The 23580-nt window shown below is 37.4% G+C and overlaps 1 protein-coding gene across 8 annotated transcripts in view; it reads right to left on the bottom strand.

Moving 5' to 3' along the window:
* Window positions 1-1592: 1592 nt before the first annotated feature.
* Window positions 1593-23580, bottom strand: part of CELF1 (CUGBP Elav-like family member 1) — a 49850-nt gene continuing 27862 nt past the window's right edge. For 4 of the 8 annotated variants that reach the window (XM_083349033.1, XM_083349027.1, XM_083349028.1 and 1 more), the window contains 14 exons: window positions 21147-21334; window positions 19767-19849; window positions 19260-19308; window positions 18466-18600; window positions 17811-17890; window positions 16959-17120; window positions 15792-15873; window positions 14602-14730; window positions 12703-12816; window positions 12381-12566; window positions 10521-10664; window positions 9597-9764; window positions 2817-4622; window positions 1593-2673 (listed from right to left, as the gene is read on the bottom strand). In XM_083349033.1, coding sequence (XP_083205159.1) covers window positions 9637-9764; window positions 10521-10664; window positions 12381-12566; window positions 12703-12816; window positions 14602-14730; window positions 15792-15873; window positions 16959-17120; window positions 17811-17890; window positions 18466-18600; window positions 19260-19308; window positions 19767-19849; window positions 21147-21324 — 1470 coding nt within the window. In that variant the 5' untranslated portion in view covers window positions 21325-21334 and the 3' untranslated portion in view covers window positions 1593-2673; window positions 2817-4622; window positions 9597-9636. Of the gene's footprint in view, window positions 2701-2816; window positions 4623-9596; window positions 9765-10520; window positions 10665-12380; window positions 12567-12702; window positions 12817-14601; window positions 14731-15791; window positions 15874-16958; window positions 17121-17810; window positions 17891-18465; window positions 18601-19259; window positions 19309-19766; window positions 19850-21146; window positions 21335-23580 lie in introns of all 8 variants that reach the window. The other 4 variants (XM_083349029.1, XM_083349030.1, XM_083349031.1 and 1 more) reach the window with 4 other exon arrangements.

Genomic DNA, 23580 nt, shown 5'->3' with positions numbered 1-23580 from the left:
TATGAGATCCAATTCCAAATCAGATACATCCCTGTCTAAATTCTTAATGCCAATTGAACCACATGGGAAATTATTCATCTCAGAATATGATAAATATTTAAATAGTGGTGTTGGGATTTCAGTGGAATCAAGTTTTTAATTCTTAAAAATTGTTTATTAGAATTCAAGAATCTACATCAGGCTGGAACTAAAAACTATGAAAGTACATTTAATAACCAGATTATGTTTTAAGGGACCTGTGTTCCTATGCTAGCTTTGTCTGAGCATCACCTTTTATTCAAAAATACAGCATGAAATCTTGAACTGTGTCTATGATTGATTGAAGTTGTATGGTTTATCTAAAGATTGATTAGATTTTTAAACAATTTAGTTGCGGGTGGGGAAGATAAGAAACCAATAGCACTGCAGAGGCTTTTCTTACACAGTTCTTAACCTCATTCAACATTGGTTTCACTTTAGTATGAACATATAAGAAATATAATGTTTGTAACCATCTTTTATCAATGTCAAATTGATTGTTCAAGTGTTTCCTCAGTTTTCCACTCACGCTTACAAATGATTTCAAAATAACTTTTCAACCTTCTGCTGTTAATGTACCACAAAACAGGTGATGCAGAATTTTGTTATGGTGCAACAGATGGCTGTTGAGTGATGACTAAATACTCACCCGATACATTTGAAATTAAGCCATTTAAAACGTTTCCGAAATCATTTATAGGGATTATTCTAGCAGGAAAAAAAATGTAAAAATGGTTCATAAACACTCATAAAAAGTTATTTTAAGAACAAACATGACACATTTCTCATTTTAGCATGATCCAAGAAGAAATCCAAACAATTATTATTTTGGTAATTATAAGGTGATAGGATTTAGAAGGTAAAAGTTAAAAAAAAAAGAATTCCAGTTAGCTGACTTTTAAATTAATTTCTGCCTAAACGTCATAAATCTTTTATCTTGTAGGATTTCGCTTCCTTTATTTGGTAAAAAGTAAAAACAATTTTAAGGAACTATATTCTGCAATATATGCCTTAAGATTTATTTGCTTGTAGTACAAATAATTATAATCTATATTCAATATAAATACCTATAATAAAGTTATAATAGGAAGCGTTGAGGTTTTGCAAGGGCACTTAAAGATTCAAATATAGTTGCAGGAATTAGGAGAAAGAATCTATCAAATTGCTTATATTATTTTATGCTTTAAAAATGTGGCAGCTTACCCAAGGTGATTTAAACAAGAAAAAGCAGAAAAAAACTGAATGGAGAAGTATTTTTCTATAATAAATTATTCCTCATATGTATATTTGTATTTCATACACTAGCTACCAGAAAAATCTTTGATGAAACTGTTCCTGGCCCAGCCAATTTACATCAAGGATAGAAAGTAAACCTTAAAGTAAAATCCTCAAAAATAATTTAAATTAAGAGAGGGGAAAAAAGGTGAGCTTTTGTGTTTGGGGAAGCAGCATGCCAGTGACAGAAAAAATGATGTATATATTCCTCACACATTTAGACTAAGCAATCCTTTTTTCAAATATCTGGATACCAATTTGCCTGTTCTGTATAAGTAAATACAAGGATGACACAGAAATTTCTTCTCAAACAGTTTAATAGCAAATAAACAAAGGGAGATACCACACTTGGCATATACAAAATGACTTCTTGTCTGTGTGTCTGTGCAATTAAAACAGCTTTAAGTTCCCCAGTGGGACAAAAAGAAACCACACACAAAAGGAAGAAAGTTCCTTAATACATACTCGCTCGTTCCAAACTTGTAACAAAACTTTCATTTTTAAATCCACTACACAAACTCCGTGATCAGAAAAGCAACATGTGCTTCTTTTTTAACCACTAAAGTAAAATCCATAATTTTCTACAGAGTACAACACAATTTCACACAAAAAAGACATTTTGTTTTGCAAATCAAACAAGAAAAAGGAACAGTTCAAACAGGGTAAAGAAAAGCATTGCTACAACAGAATCACGACTTTGAGTTGATTAAATCCTGTTAAACTGTAGAACAGATTCTAGATTTGGTCATAGTGGCAATTTGTTTTCTTGTCACATTTGTGAATCACTTTACATTGTTTTCTAGTAGAAAAGGCAAAAAACTGTACAAAACCCCTAGTGTTAAATACAATGTTTGTACCAATAAAAAAGCCCACAGGTTTTTTTTCCAAAATGTAAATTTTCTTTTTTTTTTTAATTATTCACAAAAAGCAGCTAGAAATAAAAGGCAGCTGCTGCTTTTACTGTCTCAATTCCATTAAAACCACCACAGAATTATTAAAACAATCAAAGGAAAGAAAGGAAAGGAACATCTAATGTTTGGCATTTTGGTTTTCTCCAGAGATTTTTTTTTTACCACAGGATTCTCCAGAGTTTCTCATGAAACAGTATGCGCATTATAAAGAAATGTATTGGCAAAATTAATTAATACACTGCAAGGCCTTGACTTCCCTGCCATCAGACACCCCTGTGCATTGTGACTGTGAGCCTAAGGTCAATCCTCTCACAGCTGTACCCCAAATAACGCAATGATATCCCCTTTCAAGTCACTCTCATCCTTTGAGATGCTGATCACAAGGCTGAGAGAAAAACAAGTACGGAGATTACCCATCCAGCAAAAAGAGTTGGCAGCTGGTGTTTGCCAACAATAGAGTGAAAGCTTCCTAAGGCCTAGATCAGGGGTAGGCAACCTCGGCTCTTTTATGACTCATGGACTTCAACTCCCAGAATTCCTGAGTCAGCTTGGCTGGCTCAGGAATTCTGGGAGTTGAAGTCCATGAGTCATAAAAGAGCCGAGGTTGCCTACCCCTGGCCTAGATAGACCTCTTAGACGTTTCTACTCTCCAAATATTTTGTTTCACATTCCTTCCTCCTGTTAAAATTCCTTCATAGCTTCTCCTCCACCCCCATTGCCCCTTGTGCTTAGGCACCTACCACAGGACTTTTTGCAGGTGCTGTGAAGTCCCGGATTATATCTCAGCTTCTAAAGCAGATCATATGTGCAGCAAAGCTGAAGCATGTGTCCCAGAGAAGGATAATCTGTCCTGTTTCTTCATCAGGCCAGAAAAAAAAAGAAGAAAAAAAAAGAAAACTGCATGTCTCCTAACCCAATTAAAGAACAAAACTTTTTTTTTAAAAAAAAAATTTCTCCACAGAGGAGATTTCCCCCAGCTAAGGCCCCTGAGAAAAGGAGCCGGGGTTGGTACCCTGTTCAGGTAACAGCCAACGTGCTGTTATATTGTGCTTGTCACTTGGAGAAAGAGCCAGCAGTTTTGTGCCTAGGCTTACAGATTCCTTCTATGGGATATATACGACAGGCTATTTCAAGTGTAAGAACTGGAGAGCAATCAAGCTTCCCATTCACTGAGAGTTAGTGGTGTTAACATTTCACAAAGCAAGTCGCATATTAAACAAGAGGTACAAATTAAGGCTACCCCAAAGGAGACTGAGCTCCAAAGGATTTCAGAAGCAGTATTATGCAAACATCCCACATCTTTCTGTTAAACGTGTATCCCTGCCGCTGCCACCATGACCATCTGAACAGTGCAATCAAGCCCCTGAGACCTTTCCATAGCTGTGATAATAGAGCAAGGTGCAGATACTGTGTAAAGCAGTCTAAATGCACAGGAGATGTCCTTACATGACATATGATCACAAGTCTGGCATCCCAAAAAGGACAGCTTTGAAACCTAATAAATTGCTCAGTTTTTGCACCAACTATAGAAAACAGAGGTGAAGGGTGTGTGTGTGTGTGTGTGTATATATATATACAGGATTGTGAAGAACACAGCAGGAAACATGCAAAACGTTTACAGGGGCATTATTTGAAATTTTAAAAGAAAAAAACAAAACAAAAAAACAAAAACTCACATTTTGTTGAGATTGTAGTTACAAAAAACTAAGCATGCAAAGGTTTAACAAAATACAACACCAACTTTGATTAAATTCTCACTGCAGACAAAGGCTGATAATCACACAGGAAGGAAAAAGCAGTTAAGTGCCAGGGCAAAAATGCAGCTACAATCAGGAAAAAGTGTAGTTCAAGTGTTTTCTGCTGAAGCTACTCAAGTCAAAGAATGCATGCTCTCTTCTCAAGCATGGCAAGTAGGTTCAGCAAAATGTGACCAGAAGCCTCCTGAAAGCTTTGAGTTGCATCCTTTTACTTTTTCCTTCAAAGGTTTTTGTTGAAACTAAGCACACAGAGAAAAACTAAGCCTAGAAAGTGATTGGCTGTATGTTCACAGAAATACAAATACTCCACGAGGTATGCTAGCAAGGCTGCTCTGAAGACAATTACAAAGAATCAGAATCACAAAATCAAGTGGTTATCTTATGAAGTTCTAGAAAAATAGAATTCTTTTATATTCAAATGCAAGTTTAAATATTCCCCATCAGCAGTCTTTCTAGCAAAACCAATTTGGCAGCACAAAAAAAAGAAGGAAAAAAAAGAAGAAACAAACATAATAAAATACACATCAGCATCAAAAGTCAACACAAGGTCAAAGGGTGAGAGTTCAAGCATCAGAGAAGCTGAAGAGACAAGGATTTGGACGATGTACTTGAACGCCACATCGACATGCTTTAGGCACAACGATGAACAAACGGCAGGAATCTAGAAAAAAACAAACCAGAAAGAAGGAGACCTACTGAGTTACACAGAACAGTACATCCAAACAGAGAGAGAAAGAGAGAAGAGAGTGAAACAGGAATGGGCACTGTACAATGAGACCTCTTGGGGAGGGGAGCTGACGAGGAAGGGCAGCACATGCCAACAATGAACAAGTAAAAGTTGAAGTGCATAAGACACCAAATAAATGTAAAAAAGGGTCAGAAATTAAATGGAACAGAGGCCTGGGATTCCCTTTAGACTCTGGCTACAGAATGGATTCTGACTTAGTGGCATACAGCTGTGCATTCCGCACAGCTCTAAGTCAGCTGCCTCTTCACGGGGAAGGCAGCACCCCAATCTTCCACGAGAACCCGACTCCGTAAAATGTAATTGTTCACATGACAGGTGGGAGGACAAAGCAGAGATCACTGGGCAACCGGGCACTGAGAGTTTCAACGCTTTCTTCTTCTTACTACGGGGGCATACTTATGAAGTAGGGGCCCATCTTGTGTATAAGTATGCACGTGTATGTAGATTCTGGCACTAAATGACATTAAGCACGTTTACTGTGTGAGTAAAACTGATGCCCCCACAGAAAGAATTAAGACTTGCTGCAGCTGAGCCCTTTTTACTATGATGCTTGCAAAAAAACAAAACAAAAACCCACCACCCTCATTTTGCAACTCTTTTCAGTACGTAAATCTTGCTCTTTGATTCTGTGAGGAGGAACTCTGGACTCTCAAAAAGTTCTACAGTCACCTCTGCCAGTTTTGAAAGGAAGGATTTTTATCTGCAGAGACTTGTAAGAGATTTTCAAAGTGACAGAATCTCTAACAGGATCACAACACAAGAGACCTAAATATCAAGGACAAACACATTTAAGCATTCTCTTAACATAGTGTTTCATAAGCAATTGTCTGAAGCAGCATACCATTATTGGAAAAAGTATTGTTCTTCGACTTGCCCTCACTTCCATCCTAATTATAATAAATGCATGTTACAACATTTTGACTTAAGTACAGAGATCTATTTCAGCTGAATAAAACAAATGAAGTATACATTTGTGTGAATATAATTTACTTTTTTTAAACAAATGTCAAGCTACACTATGTTATTTAATTTTAAACTTACTTAAAAACAACACTGGCTTGGAATCAAAATGAGTGATCCTTAAACAAACCATCCTTCCGTTAGTTGGTTTTTTGGATCTAGGACAGGGGTAGGCAACCTCGGCTCTTTTATGACTCATGGACTTCAACTCCCAGAATTCCTGAGTCTTCTGGGAGTTGAAGTCCATGAGTCATAAAAGAGCCGAGGTTGCCTACCCCTGATCTAGGGCAACCGTTCTTCAGCTGAAACAAGGGAGGGGTAATCCTTGTTCACTTTCCTTCTCATTATAATTCACTATACCCCTGAATATCCTAGGATTGGGGAATTCACTGGAAGAATTTGATAGTAATACTAAGAGAAGTACATTAGTAAAACCATTTCCATGTAGTATCCTTAATGAACCTAAGAAGACTCCCACTGGCAGAAAAAACCTCTAATCTAACTATAGGTGTGCAACGTTCAGGTTCAAAGATGGCAAAGTTCCGACTTGGGCACCCCTCCCTACTTCTCAACTTCTCCTTTAAGAAGCAGTGTCTTTTGCCCAAATATGTTTGAATTAAGGAAACAGCAGATTACACTTGCTCCTTCCCTTGGGGGGGGGGTGTTTGTGAGATTATGAAAGTTAGCTTGCTGAATTAAAATATGAAAGTCTTTATTTTTATCATAAAATACATACCCAAAAACCTGAATAGAACATTTTTCTCTTTCTCAGAATCTATCCATTCATATGAATTAACAAAATACGTAGTTAAAAAGCTACTTGCAAAACCACAATGACTACTTATTTCTTTTAAAGTTATCCGCCCTCCCTCCCAATAACTAACTCAAGCTCTGACGTTGCAAAATTTGGTTCATGAATACCAACTCTGGTCAATATAATTTTCAGTATAACGTGGAGTTCTTTATCAATTTCAGCCTTTTGCATATGTATTACCAAACTCACTATTTTAATCTTGAGTATGTGTGCGTATGTAATTGTGATATCAAGTAATCAAATGATTAGGTTCCAATTTGATTGGCTTCACTGATTTTCTGCCAAAAATTGGGTGGAGGGAGAAGACAAAGTAACAATCTATGCAGAAAAACAGCATGATATGTGGAAGCAAAACTTCAAAGGGGCATGTATATGTATCCTTGTATAAACCAGATTCATTTTTCTTGCCAAGTGGGACTCTCCCTGGGAAACAAATCTTCATTATTTGTTTTGAAAAGCATTTGTGGCCAAGTCATGGGAAATTGAAAAGAAACAAGTATTTTGGTTGAAGCATTCTATCTTAAATCATTCAGAACGGCACCAATGAAGGCACAGGAATTCTGCCAATCTATTCCAAAGATCCCATTTTTATAATTTAACCTGCATTTTTAGCTTTGGTAATTCTGATAGTGGAATTCGGGCACTTGCATTGATCATACCTATGAAAGGAAATACTGTATTATAGGATAAGCGTAACACAAATATTGTGTTGCTAGTTCAACAGGAGGAAAGTTGCCCCATACCAGTCATAATGGAAGCATACAGAAAAGTTACAAAGTATATGGACATTGAATAAATAGCAACAAAGTATTTAGAAAAGCTAGTAGTAGTGACTGAGAAGAGTAGTAGTACTGGGAGGAGTGACTATAGCAAAAATTGAGCACAGCTTTCCTCCTCCACTGGTTCACAGCATTAATTCTTATCCTATTTAGCAGTTTGCCTTGTTACAAACAGGCCACTGAAAGTCAGTAGTTTCAATCATGCACATTGTTTATGTATGCATTACACAATCACATTCAGGATTATGCAAAACCCTGGTCTTATCCAGTGAAATAATTTAGATAATAAATATTCTCCACCCTGGAGCAGTATAAAACTTCTATAAAAATAGAAACAACATTCTTGGTTATATCAGGTTGCAACTGGAGCAACTGCTCCCAACCATGACCTCTTTTTTTTCCTGAAAGTATATTTTTATTTAAAAAAATCCCTTGACAGTTCTGGGACTCTCAGCACTCCAACACTCCCCCATCCTAATATTATCAGGATAAAATTTCTCCTAGTGCACAAACATCAAATGATATACAGTTATCTAAGTGTATGCATATGCTTCTAAATTAGACCCCAAATATTCAACACTGAAGGATACCACATGCCAGCACAATTGGAAAATTTGGCAATCTGACCATTCCACCTTTTTATCACCACTGTATATGCTTTTTTAATAAACAATGTTTACATTTTTACTATGCCATTCATCAAGTTATAAATCTGCAGTGAGATTCCAAATTCATCAGAAAAACAACTTGATGGGCAGCCTTACACAAATTATAATGCCTGTGTTTTAGTAAACAAGGGGACCCAGTCCCTAGTAAACAACTGGTTTTCCCACTGAGTTTTATCTTATACAATGGCATTTCAAATTTGATGAGCTTTTGAATCTTCATTGGAGATTATTTTTTCCCCATCCAATGTAGCAATAATACACTGAATCTATATATAACACTGTTAACTTTCCTAACAATAGGAGTAGCTTTTTCTAGCCTCAGGACTAGATATTACATAATTTCTTGCTATGGCTCAACTCATACTGTTAAAAATTCCCTTTGGACTCAGACCTACAGTGTATACAAAAATTTAATGCTTTTGGCATACACCCATGTGAAAAAAGGATGTGTATTAGAAGGGAAAGAAATCTGACTTTGAATTATTAGGCACTGGGCTCAGGCAGTAGTAGACCAGATCCAAATCCTGCACAGATTCAGTCCTTTGAATTTATTCCTTTGTACTGGCACACACTCAAAGGAAAACTGCTATGTAATAAGCTGACAATATTTGTGAAAAATAAATCTATATAAGCAACAAGAAAAAATCTTTGGGCCAGTATTATTCTGACACTCTCTCTCACACAAAGTTGGAAAAAAAAGAATGCCAGAAATCAGAGCAGTAAGAGCTCATTTTAAAACCAACTGTCAGTTTAACACTAAGGAGGTTTTAACTTGTACTTTATGAGCACCATTTATAGTTACACCTTCATGTACAATTTCTAGAACGGGGAAGAACAAATTTTATCATGAGACATTGGATTTGTAGTAAGAATGTAAATTAAATCCAGGAATTCCTGGATTACAGCCTAAAGTGTAGATAACTGCATTAAACCAACTAACTTCAAGTGTAGTTTCCAAGAAATTGAAACACTAATTCATATTATCCAATTTTTTAAAAAAATTGTTCTGTCCAAAGTGTAAACAGGTGATCAGAAAACATCACTGGATACTTTTATAAGCTGCGACCACGCACATTGCACTATACAAATGTATTTTAGCATTATAATTACTGCATTTTTCCTTTACCACATGAATATTTTTGCCCAACTATTATCCTCCAACTGACTGATTCTGTATACAGTTCTCACATAAGGCATTTACTAAATAAATCTAGCAAATAGCTTGGCAAAGTTCCTTAGGGGTTGTTCATTAACCAACCACCATATGATTTGGATTCAGCTTCCTGCTTCCCCCTTTCATGAGTATAATCGGGGTCTCCTCATATCTAAGTCATGCAGTGTCATGTCCAATTGCACTTACTATTTTCCTTTCCTCTCCAAGGTGGCTGGCATTGGTCCTTCTCAAAACACAGTTACAAACACAGCAAACTCTTTTTTTTGTTTTTTAAAAAAAAGAAATAGTGATATGGCACCTAAGCTCCAAAGTAAAACACTGGAAACAAAAGCACAAAGTTGTCCTCCATCCGCAGGATTCCCAGTAGAGGCTGCAGCTCAGTCTTCAGGAGAAGATGTGCCAGACAGAATGGTATCAATCAGCTTCTGTGACTGTAAAAATACAGCCTTAAAAGAGTTTTTGAATCCCTAAGTGGGCTCCTCCCCAACTTACCAGAAGATCCTTCTCACTCCAGTTCCAGGGGGAGGGGCACTCAATATGGCTTGCTGTCATTCTTAGAGCGCTTGAGCTGAACTTTCAGTCGCTTCATGCCAATCTGAAATCCATTCATTGACTGGATGGCAGCTTGTGCAGAGACTGGATTGTCATAACTTACAAAGCCTAAGAAAAGAAAAACTCACAGTTAAGTGCAATTAGAGGATAAGAATATCTGAGTATATCATCATCATCATCATCATCATCCCTACCCACCATCACCACAGCTTGCATTTTTCCTTTTAATACAAAACCAATCTTAACCTTTAGTGTAATTACAGATAAAGCATATGAGATACAATAGGACTTTAAAAAAAATACGACTGAGGCAAAATTTCCCTACTCGACTCAAACAAACTAGCAGATGTTAAGAGTCTTTTTATAGCTACAATCCGTAAATGTCAATTCTTCTACTGATAAGTTTAATGTCTTGGAAAAGAAGGGCTAGAATATTCCAGATGCCATCCAAATCTGTAATTTTTAGTGAGCACCATTGTTAAATATATGACTGAGCAATCATACTAACTCTACTTTTAAGTTGAGTCACTTTGCTTTATTTACCTATGTTTTGCTTATATATAACTTGCTTGCACAAACAAGTGGATATATTTTCAGCTATAAGATTTTAGTTACTTGAAATACTACAATATGTTTTTTTTCAATGCATCTACTTAATCTGCTAGCTATAAAGCAGCAATTTACCGACTTAAATATTTCACAATAAGTTTCTGTGCCAGTTCATTATATATCAGCTGGTTATTGTTTTCTCAGGGGAGAAGTTGAGAGAAATAACTAGAGGAAGATGGTGGGACAAACCTTCCGAACAACTGCTTTGATATGAATATTCTTCTCTTTTACAAAAAACAATGTAACAGAACATACCAAAACATTTGCTCAGATTGGTCTGCTTGTCAATGAAAACCTTGGCAGAGACAACGTTCCCAAAAGGCATGAACATCTGTAGCAGGTCTTGGTCCCCAAACTCCTGGGGAAGATGGTAGATGAACAGATTGGCTCCTTCTGGACCTTTAAAATATCCATTTAGAAGGAAATTAAAATAAGTAGAACTTCTTGGATTTTAATAGTTAGGAGAGGTAAAAACATGTTTAATTAACAGACAAAACTCATGCTATTAGTGAAAAATCTGTCTGCAAAAATTAATTATCTTCCAATGTTAAAAATGATACCTAGTGCTCATTTTTAAATAAGAACAGATAGCAATAGAGTAATAGACTATTATTTGCAGTTTCAGTCCAAGACCAGAAATACAGAAACAAATCTTGATAATTAAGTACATAGGCAAGATAAATTCTAGCCCACTTCAGGAAGTTGTGATGCTTTAACGTTGATGAGATGATCAGGCTATACTTCCTTAATACAATTCAAAATAGGGATGCAGAGCGCCATCACTCTTTCCATTTTAAAGCCTACAGCTTCAGATTAATGTTTCAATAAGGTTGTCATGTATTTAAAATGTGATACAACCACAATAAATATATGACCTATGAGACAATATGATCCGTAAAATAACAGCACTCTCACATCAGGTAAAATTAATTAGATAACCTTTCATTAAACCATTTTTCTTTTCACTAAATCAAGATTTTGGCAATTTCAATCCTCCAATTTGCAACAGTTAACAGCAAAGCAACTGTATAGATTAAGGATACTGTATGCAAAAATCACTACATACTTTCTCATAAATAAGAATTAATGATGGTCCCAAAATATGACTGGAAATATTAAAAATAACACACTGTATATATCGATTTTAAAAATGAATTTCTTGGTTGGGTGAAAGATAAAACTAAACAGAATTTTAGAATTAGATGTTTCAGAGTAGCCACAATATTCTGTAAAAATGTCTGCAAAATGGACAGTGATGGCGAACCTTTTAGAGACCGAGTGCCCAAACTGCAACCCAAAACTCACTTATTTATTGCCAGGTGCCAGGTGGAATGTGGCCTACTGGGTGGGCGTGGCTGTGGTGGTCATGGCAGACTGGGTGGGTGTGGCCAAAGTGAGCATGGTCACCTCAATGATGCTCATGGGGAGGATGCCTGTGGGGGCTGGGCAGGGTTGGGGGAGATCCAGGGGGTCTCTGGCAGGTGAGGCAGTGGGCAGGAGGCTCGTTCTGCAGGGTGAGGCGAGGCAAGGTAGGGTGGGGGTGCCATTGCCACGTGGCAAGGTGAGGCAGGGGTGGGGCAGCTGCTGCCTGACACCATCGGCCCCTGCACACAGAGGCCAGTGAGCGCATGGGGGCCAATGGTGTCCATCAGCAGCCACAGCCGGCCAGCTCCTCGACCAGTGCACTCTGGGGGTCTGCAGTCTGCTGCCAGCAGTTCAAAGAAGCCGCCTCTGAGCTGGACAGCTGGCCGACTGCTGAGGAGGCAATGCAGTGGGACGTGCCTGAGAAAAGGAGAGCATGCGAGGCCAGGAGGGACGGGACGGGGGCGGAGGGAAACCAGCTGTGCCGGCCACATGGGATCTCAGGTGGCTGGTTGAAGAGGGACGGCTGCCATCTCCAGGGCATAGCACAAGTGCCCACAAAGAGGGCTCTGAGTGCCGCCTCTGGAACACGTGCCATAGGTTCACCACCACTGGACTATAACACGTTTGTAAGTCCTACGTTTTATCCTTAACTTCAGATTCCATATCATTGGAGAAGAGTATAATACAACACCTAGGGCTCAGTACGACACAGCGAAAGAACAAGCTTTCTCAATACTGCCTCCTACCTACCTTCCTTCTGACTTCCTGCTGCACCAATACTCTGCTGTGTTAAAAGACTCTGGTTATAAAGTGTGGGCAATGCAGCAGCAGCATATTGCTGAATCCCAGAGTATGCCTGAGTTAGGGCCTCCATTGTGCTTCCTGTGCCGTTTGAAAGGCCACCGCTGCCTAGCCCTCCATTTAAGGCTGCCATTCCTGTACAGAAAAGATGAATAAATATTTTTCCCCCCATAAGGTTTCAAGTAAGATAATTGATCAAGGGAAATTGAGACATGGGTATGAAGCAAACGACGACGGATTCTGACTTTTGCTTACAATGCACTGAACTTGCCTGCTAAAGAGCCAACATTCAGGCCTGCAGTAGCCCCTGCCAGTGTTTGCAGCGCTCCAAGAGAAGCCATTGGGTTTACTGAGGAACTGCTACTGGAACTGGGTGACGAACCTGCTATTAAAATGAGTGTGTTAAAACATCAGCAAGAACTTCCGAAAAGTATCAAAATGACTTAGCACCATCTCTGAAAGGCCTAAATGAAGCACCTTCAAGATCCTTCTAAAGTATCAAGTGGAAAGTGGCATGAAATTTCCTTTTTCTCTCTCTTCTATTTTCCCCAAAAGAATTTTCAGTGAACAGCAATCCACAATCTTTAGCCTTGTATCCTCTAGGTTCCACAATGTATCTTTTAATTTGTGTGAAGTATGAGTCAGGTAAGAAATAGCAAGTGTTGGGTTTTTTTTAAAAAATCCCATTTATATCCCGCCCTTCTCCGAAGACTCAGGGCGGCTTACAATTTAAAGCACAAATCAATGTGCTAAGCAATGTTTTTACCAACATTCAGAAGCAATCCTGCTATTTTTTGCCTAGATGAAAATTGCAATGGAAGAAAAACCTCTGGAGTATCGATGTAGTATCCAACGAATGCTCATCCAGTGAGCCAGAATCATTTGCTACTTACAAACTCTCAATTTATTACTGTTTAAGCAGAATGACCCAGGCCACAGTATTCATTCTCTTTTGCCATCTCAAAATACTGATGACTCAGTGACTAACCCTGTTCCATATTATGGGTATGCATACCATACTCTGATATCATACCTTAGTATGGCAACAAAAAGAAGAGGTGCAAGAGGTCAGTCAAGCACAGGCAAGTTTAATTTTAAATTCTAGTGGTTTTCTTAAGTTTCATTTATTTTATTCCATATCTAAAATTACCATCATTTAGTTCCAATCAGCAGAAATAAAAGAAGTTTCCAATATCAAGCCAAGCAATTGGGTGGCTTGCTTTTTGCCTACTATGATATGTAAATAAGATTAGAAATAATAATCCCTTGTTTTACAGCAATAAGCCACAAGTTAAAAGAAATCTGCTACTGGCTTGCTGTGATTTATGATGTGAAAACTTGCAGAGGCGCCTCATTTGTGATTCTATGGATTATTCGTAGTTTTTTCTGCCCCATCCAGTTCTGAGATGTTCAAGTTAAAAACTACTAAATGGAAATAAACATTACTACTTTTATCTGCAAGACCAACTGGCTTGTTCAAAAAGCATGATTAAAGCAAGCCATCGCGTAGTATAAGGTACAAATAATGTCACTGTAAAACCAATTTTCTCCAAATTCTATCTCAATTTTCAAAAAAATTGTATCTGCAAAGAATGTAGCAGCACATTTCAGACAATGTGTTCACTGAACAAATGGGTCAATTACGCTTACAAACAACAAATATCCTCTTGTGAAATTTAAGTTTTCTGTGTGTCCTTGTAAATATGAATGCATGTATACATGAGCCATGGTGGCACAGTGGTTAGAATGCAGTACTGCAGGCTACTTCTGCTGCCAGCAGTTTGGCAGTTCGATTCTCACTGGCTCAAGATTGACTCAGCCTTCCACCCTTCCAAGGTGGATAAAATGAGGACCCCGATTGTTGGGGGCAATATGCTGAGTCTGTAAACCGCTTAGAGAGGGCTGTAAAGCACTGTGAAGTGGTCTATATAGCTATTGCTATATACCTGTAATTACGTAGAACAAAATCACGTAACTACCCAGCAAATCAGAAGCACCTGCTTCCTTGTCTTTTTCGATCATAAACCCATGTTTTGGGATGTAATTATTTATCTTCATAAAGGGCAAGTTTTAATAATTCTTTAACTGGCAACTGGTTCTGTTGTTATGTATGCAGAGAGGCAAAAAAGGTTAATAAAAAAACCCAAATAAAATAAAACAACTCCCTTACCTGAACTGGTGAGCACACTTAATGGACTATTGGAAGAGTTGAGTGCAGTTGTTCCACTTGGGGTGTTCTGAGCTGCGCTAGCTGCAGCTGCTAATGCAGCCAGATTCTGCAATTGCATTGCATTCAACCCTGAAATACATCAATCAATGCAGCGTGTCTTGTTTCTATACCATTAACCACTGGTGGACCCAGCATCATCATCATCAATTAGAAATGGGTTTTGATGGAAGAAGAAATCCAATATCCTTTTCTTCCAAGCTAAATAACTCTTAATTGCCGATATCTCTGGCCCCTCTCTCATACGGACTGATATTTTTTGCTCTTTATTATATCAACAATTTCTCTTTCAATTCTCTTCCTAATGATTCCTTGCATGAAATTCATTCACTCTATTTTTTAAACAGCAGCTCACATTGGACTGTTGCTGTTGTTGTTGTTTTTTACTGAGTTCTCCACTGTAATTTCAAGATCCCTTTTCTGGTCAGCCTCTGTCAGCCAGGATCCAATAAATATACAAGTGAAGTTTGGATTTGTGTGCCAATTTCATTTTACACTTATTTACAGTGAAGTACATTTGTCATTTTGAAGCCCATTTATACCCACTGTGGAACCTCCCTTTGTACTTCAATGTAAAGTTTAAAAAGATATTGGCACACAAATCTTTAAAATCACAACCAAACATGTTCTGTATCAAAGACTTTATTTATAATCCAGGTATAAAGATACCTATAGAATCAGCCTTGTCCCCGCATTTGCTTATATCCTAAAATAGTCTAGAAAACCAATGAAAAAGACTAATCTTTCTGAATATCATGTTGATTTCTTTTCAGTAAGTTTTCTACATTTTTTAAAAAAATTCTAATAATACTTTCTAACAACCATTCTTCGGAACACGTGTGAAATTAACTGATGCATAATTTTTCTTTAGTATTCCTTGATTCCTTTTTAAATAATGAGGTGAGATTGGCACCTGTTCCCATAAAGTAGAACACAACAAGTTTTAAAGGTGCTTACATTGCATATTGCATATTCATATTCAAGTTAAAAACCTGAATACGTGTCTGAGCATTTTTGTACGGGCAACCAAGATCTGTCTTCACTAATATTAATATATTACAGCACACCAATCATTTTTTACTTTGTTACCCTATTTATCAGATCCCAAACGGAAAGAATAGAAAGAAACCTACCTCCCATTGGGTGAAGGTTGCCCAGTGTGTTCAAATTCCCAGAAGAAGCAGCTGCTGTCTGCTGAAGGAGCTGTAAATAAAGCTAGACATTACACCAAAAACAGAACAAGAGTGAGAATGAGGGCTGGCTCCATTTCTGGGAGACACTGCACTACACCACAGCCAGAATGCCGTTACAAGCACAATTCTTACTGACCACACATATCACCAATACACACAAAGCAGCAGTAAATCCATACCAAGAAGGATGCTATTAGAAAAGGAACAATCCTCATGCAATTCAAGGTGAAATATTCCTCATTTACTCATGGCTAGTGTGCCACCAACACTGGCTACAAAGGTTTCTAACCCCGGTGCAACATTTAACTGCCAACTCCTCCCTACTCAGATACCATAAAAGTATTCCGAGAGGAGGCAAGGTAAATAAAAACAGAAGAAGGCGGCTTATAGGGGAAACCCACAGGTAATAGTAATGTCTACTGTCAAGGCAATGATTTAATAGCTAACCAGCTTATGTAATGTAAGATGTAATGAAGGGAATGACTCAGCAGGGTCTATGTCCCTTTAAGAACCAACTTGGTCTGTGTTTCTTTAAGAGCCTTTGTATAAAAGGAAGGCTCCACTGCTGTGTTCTCTGTCTTCCATTTTCCTACTGTAACTGTGGTGTGTTGGATCCTGCTGTATTAGCATGTGTATGTATATTGTTCCTGGTGTATGATATTGTAGATAGTGTAAGATAAACCACCATTTACTATAGACCACTGTTTACTGTGTTTACTCCTAGGTTATCTCGCGCAATAAGACTGTGCACGCTCTGACATCTACATATTGTGAATATGGCAGGGTGCTGTGCAAGTTGATAGAGTACTGTGTACTGGTACTGTAGTAGAAAGAAAAATAAACCTTCATTTCCCTACTCTATAAATGCATAAGTTCTACAACCTAAGTCCTCAACTAAGTGCCACATTCCTTCTTACCAATAGAAACCCTAACACATGGCAATACTTCAATGCTTAAAAGCATTTCAATCATCTGTACTTACCACTACTACCACTATCAATTTTTGAGCTTGTAAGAGAGTCTCAGAATGAGAATACTTGCAAACAAGTAATGTGTGTTAAATTGTTTAGAAAGCAACTCTGATCAGAAACTGTCAAATACACTCACTGCCAAGTACTGGGGTCCAAGTGTGTTCAGTCCAGCCAAGTTTCCCCAAACAGAGGCAGCGCTAATCTGTTGCATCTGTTGCTGGAGTTGTTGTGCGATTCGTTTCTGTTCTTTATCTTTCTGAGTATCTGCAAATTTCACTACGATGGGAGAAGAGCATCCCTGGAATACAATTCGCACAGCTGTAGCTTTTGTCATCTTTCCAAAATCCTAACGATTTACATTCTTTAAATAATTGCTTTAAAAAGAACATACATTCAGAAACTGTGTCTGCTTTTTAAAGCAGCCTGTCACATTCCAGAATTCCAATGCAGATTCATGCATCTTATATATCTTTTCTATTTTGCATAGAAGTGGAGAGAAGTGTGGGCATGTGCCATGCAGGGGGTATGAATGAAGAGAGGTTAGCACAGTAACTGGAAAGCTTAAACTAAACATTTATGTATTATGATTTGGATGTGTCATTACCACCCATCGGTGTTATCAATACAATTAAAAAAAACCTTTAAAACTCAAAAACAGTTGAAAATATAGTGATTTAAGTGTTTCTATAAGAATTTTAAGGTATTTTTAATATAAACTAAAATATCTGGCTGAGAAGGGGAGTATTAACTCCTTTGGTAATACTGCAAAAGAGAGGCCAAGTGCATTCTACAGCTTGGAAGCTAAACATGAAGAAAATCTCAAGTATCTTCAAGAGGGTGTATTCTGTTGACTTTAATGGGTGTCAATAAAACTAACATAGGACCTAAATGGTGTAGGCTTTAAAAGTTACAACTAACACTTTAAATTGTCCTTAGAATACAGTTAGCAATACTGAACTACAAAGAAAAAACACCTTCTTTTATTTACCTCCATGGTCTGTGCTTGATGCATTGCTTTGATTGCTGTTTGTGCCATTGCTCTTGTGGTAAAAGTCACAAAAGCACAACCTGAGAAGGGAATATAGTCAAAATTAAAATAGTTTATCCAAGTTATCTCCTGAACAGAAGAAGCATCTTGCCCATTTCTAAAACTTCCCAATTAAATATAAGGGGCATGTATGTGTATACAAGAGGGATGTGGTGGCTCAGTGGGTTAGGATGCTGAGCTTGTCAATCAGATGGTCGGCAGTTTGGCGGGTTGAATCCTGAGTGCCGCGTAGCAGAATGAGCGCCTGTTACTCGTCCCAGCTTCTGCCAACTTAGCAGTTCGAAAGCACGTAAAAATGCAAGTAGAAAAATAGGGACCACTACGGTGGGAAGGTAACAGCGTTCCGTGCGCCTTTGGCGTTTAGTCATGCCGGCCACATGACCACGAAGAAGTCCTCGGACAAGCGCTGACTCTTTGGCTTTGAAACAGAGATGAGCACCGGCCCCTAGAGTTGGAAACGACTAGCACGCATGTGCGGGGGAACCTTTACCTTTTTATGTGTATACAGATGGGGGAATACAAGGGTTGTGGAGACAAGAGGAGGAAGAGAGGTCTGAAGGGAAGAGACATCAGTTGCAAACAGGTCTGCGTGTACCTCGGCTTAAGCCATCGGGACCCCGTAGAATTCTGCATTCTTCAATTTGACCAAAAGAGGAAAACATCACTCGGATATCATTTTCATTACACTTCTTTGAGATCATCCCAATGAATAGTTTCCTATCTTCCACTGCTAAAAGAAAAAAAAACAACAACAAAAGTTAGGAAAGTGGCTTTGACTATTTTACCTCATTGGGTAAAGTTTCCTGGTTCCTTTTACAGAACAATCCAGAAAAAAATTATCAGTAAGTTGCCACAAAATGAACATTATCATAAGCATCAGAATACTTTCTTTACCCTCCTACCACCAATCTAGAATCTTCAGTCTAGAGCAGGGGTGTCAAACTGCCGGTCCGCGGGCCGGACATGTCATCCAGAAGCCGGCAATGGCAAAATAGTCGCTGATACATCGCGAGTTTGACATGTCTGGTCTAGAGCAAGAGTCAGAAAAATCTATTCTCTCTCTGTTTAGTAGAAGAGCTGTGTGGAAAAAAAGCAATGAACTGGAAACAAACGTTTTGAGTTTCAAACAATCTATTTCAACATTATCGGCAACTTCTGAAGCTGCCTTCTTTTGAATATGAAATAAAAATGTCTGCATTTCTTATTCTGATTTTCAACAGAATAACATGAAATTGTGAGAGGATGTTTATTTCATTGATGGCATCGTTGGGATCTGAGCCCTTTTTTTTTAAGTTTCTGTAAGTTGCAATTTTGGCATATGATGCAATGAATGTTGCCGCAACAATGTGATAGAACATACCAAGGCCAAACAATCTTACACACACTCACCATTATTCTTTTCACTGTCAGCTGGCTTCATTTGAATGGGATGGTGCATCTGTGATAAGAAAGTAATGGAGGAAAACATATATTTCATAAAGTAAACTGTTTGGAATATACAAAACAAATTCAAAATGTTTTCAATATGAAACAATCATTTCAAGCTCACAATGGCCTGTACTGTCCATTTATGAAGTATTTTGAATTTGAATTAGCCCTATTTGTGCTTAAATCACTTCTAGGAAGGCTTGGAACTATTTAGTTACTGAAATGGGACGTGTCAATCTTGAAAAATGTTGAATTCGAAGCCCTGAGCACATCCCATTACTCATACAAAAAATAACTGTATTAATTTGAAACATGTAATAGTCAGGTACTTATTCTATTTGTAAAAAAAATCATTCTGAACAAAGAGATACAAAATAAGTATATAAAGGATTCCACACAATCTATTAGGGGAAATGTAGTATTTCCAATGTGGTTTTGCTGATATAGAAATTATATAATTTGTCATACCCCTGGGAGGATCTTCATGTTATGAAGAGCATTCTGTGCTTCTAGTGCAGCTTTACGGGTATAAAATGTAACAAAACAGCACCCTATGAAATAAACACATTCTGTAACACATACTAAAAGCCACTTCAAGCTTAAATTACTACATTAGTTAATTATCTAAATTGGGCATTTCTAGCATCCTAATTCTGAACTTTTTTGAGACATGTAATATACATCTGAATGCCACATATTCCAGGTGTAGCCTTCACATGACCACTAACAATTTTTTTTATAAGACTGAAAGCGGTTTCTTTCAAGAATCTTGACTAATTAGATGTTAATTTATGGTAGCATGTACGATATGAAAACTATCTACTTATAGACTATGTTTAAACAATCTAGGTTAGATCTAGAGATGTCCCACAAAAAGTGGACAATTTTATTGGAGGAAGGGGAGCTTTATTAACTCACTCTGCCCTATGCAGTTTTCTATGCTACAATGGTTTCAATCTTCTACTAATAATGTTTCAGGGGCTGAGAGAATAAATTTCTTCTGCACATGAATTCCATCTAGGTCAGACAGCATATTTAAAATGTTATATATGTTTATTAGGTCTTGTTAATATATGCTTCCCAATGAGTTCCTAAAGCAAATAATATAATTATTTCTTCTGATTTGGGGGGGGGGAGAGAAATCACAAATGTCCTGCAAGTAAAAACAGAACAAGATGGCTTACTATATTTTTCTAAAAAAAATTTCCCCAGTATTATGTCTTCCCCAACACCCTCTCCCCACCATCTGAAGTGACACAGATTTTATATTCTGCTATATAAGATCACCACACTGTAATTCCTAGAATGTATAACTGGCCCAATAAAAACTCATCTGCTGCTGAAATAAACTGCCCCCACACCTCATTTATGACTCGCATATTTTAATAATGTCCTTGTCCTCCTAAAAAATTAGTAGTTTATAAACCGGACTGAAGGTCAGGACAATTTTCAGTCTTATAAAATGATTCTTTTGAGAGCCTTGTGTATACTATGAAACCCAATATTGTAGAAGATGTTCACTGGATATTAAATGGAGAATAATTATTTATAAAACATAACTAACACATATCATTGTGGATAACAAAATAAAAAACATTCAATTTACTATTATTAAATATTTACTATTACTATAGTGATTTACTATTACTGTGAAATATAGAAATGAATGACACCAGTAGGCGCCTGGAAACACTCACGTTGGTATAAATAATGGAAACCACCGGGTGAAACTTTTAATGCACACAACACTTGATGCCAACCATTAAGTCCTTTGGTTCTATCTGTGGCCCTACGTGCAGCCAAATGTTGCCTTTCTAAAACTTGATGGGTAGAAAAAAACCCTCTCACCTTTGCTCTGAGGTGGGTTTTGGCTTCTGTCTCGCAGGACATTAATTTCATAGACAGCACCATACTGTTCAAATAGATCTCGCAAGTCTTTTTCAGACCAACTCCGTGGGACTTGGCCCACAAACATCTTGATAGCATCTAGGTCTGGTTGGTCAGGATGATCCAATGTGCCATTCATTTTCTTTGAGCTATATGAGTCAACGAGAAAAATGTGATAAGCGATTTTACTGGCAAGGTCCTGATCAACCCTTTACTTGATATACAGTATTTAAATTACTAAAACTCAACGTATTTAAATATAGCACACAAATCTGAAATACTAAGGGGAAAAAGTTCTGGGTAATATTTTTCTATACAGAAAAGATGGCTGGCTGATGACTCACTACCTTCTCCCAAATATGCCTGAAAGTTTCTAATTTTATTTAGCAGCTTATAAATGAAAATGGTTTAGGATAAATAATCATTTGAAAACAAACAAGAGCTGAGCACATACTTTAAAGTGACTCTAACTCTCTCTAAAAGTGCACAGAAAGTCAATATTATTTAATGTACTGTAATTTAAAAATCAGTGATAGTTGTTCGAGCACATCATGAGAAAATATATTTCAAATATTCAAAATAATTAACTTAAAAATAATTAGAATTTGGCTCCTCATGATTATTTTTAAAGTATATACCTGCTTTTTAGGTACTTAATTCATTGTTCCATTTTTTAAATGTAAATTAATCTGGAGAAAAAATATAGTTGCTCTATATTTCTACTTCTAAAAATGAAACTGCCTCTGGATACTGAATAATTATCCATAAGGATGAACTCTTAGAAAGCTTTTCCTCTTGCAAAATGATTTAAATTAGATCCATCCTAAAACTGGTTGTAATTTGGCAAGATGTACCTAAGAACTGATATTCTTTTAACCTAACTGAGTAAGAAAAATAATCAAATAGAATGAACAGAATGATTGCTTTATAATGATGAATCCTGAATAATGAAAATATAATGAATGCTGACCCAATTAAAGCTAAAGGTATTAATGTGCTGGAATCCTAAAAGTTAGAAAAGACATATTTAAAAACAGAAACCTAAAGGGGAACCACAGAATGTAGCCTAGTACCTATAGACGTATAAGAGGGGAGGAAAAAAAACCCCTACCACGAATTGGCTGGAAACCAAAAACCACAAATCTGGTAGGAGACACGGAATACTGTGCTTGAAGAGGATAGATGGCTGAACTGCTGAATAACAGTACTCCTGTTGGAAGGTAAATTATCTACTGCTTAGACTGTTATTTTTCATTATTAGATTTTTATCCCACCTTTTCTTAAGGCAAGCGTAGAATTCACAGACTCCTAATTTCTAGGACAGCATCTTAGCCACTACACCAAAATGACTCTACAAAATAAGATTTTTAAGGAATCGGGTATCTCTGAAGCTGCAATCTTGGGGAACTAGAGAAAGAAGGTTAATTAGGCCAAAAAAAGCATACCACATCTATTTTTTTTACAATTAGAAAACAAATGAAAGTATCTTATAGTGAGACGCTTGTATGAGAAACAGGATTAGGGGGATATCCCCATAACTACAATTTCTCTCTATAAGACTGCTCAACGTTTGCAACTCTGGATGGTGCAAATTTTATTTTGAATATACATTACATATATTAACTGCTCTGTACAGGTGTCTGCTGAAGACTCCAGCCAAATTTGCTCAATGGTTGGGTGATACTTTAGCAGCATTATTAAGCAGGGTTGTGTCTGGGGTTTCATAATGAAATGAGGATCCATCTCCTCTGTGATACATTAGATGATACAATAATTTCAGGAATTAGTTGTCATAAATTTACGATGCCTTTCATGCTACAGGTAGTCCTTGACTTATTAGTGAATGCTTGAAGTTACAACGGCACTGAAAAAAGTGACTTATGACCATTTTCACATTTACGACCACGGCCACATTCCCCTGGTCACGTGATCAAAATTCAGGTGTTTGGCAACTGACTCATATTTATAATGGCTGCAGTGTCCTGGGATCATGTGGACACCTTTTGTGACCAAGCAAAGTCAAAGGGGAAATCAGATTCATTTTATAACCGTGTTATTAATTTAACAACTGCAGTGACTCACTTAACAACTGTAGCAAGAAAGATTGTACAATGGGGCAAAACTCACCTAACATCTGACTCAGTTAGCACAGAGGTTTTGGGCTCAACTGTGGTCATAAGTCAAGGACTACGTGTATTGCAATAGCAAAATGGAATGATCACTCCAGAACAACGGGCAGCTGAGCTCAGCAGAGCCAGCACCCATTGGATCCTTAAACCCAATGCTGCTGTTCAACGCAGGAAACTTGTGATCACCAACTCTGGACATGGCAAAGGTGGACCGTATCATTCACAGGAGATAATGGGAATAATTCTAACTGCTGAATTAAACAGAT

The sequence above is a fragment of the Vipera ursinii genome (genome assembly GCF_947247035.1).
Source record: "Vipera ursinii genome assembly, chromosome: 1".
NCBI classification, from domain to species: domain Eukaryota; kingdom Metazoa; phylum Chordata; class Lepidosauria; order Squamata; family Viperidae; genus Vipera; species Vipera ursinii.
This window is presented reverse-complemented; position numbering and strand designations above follow the sequence as displayed.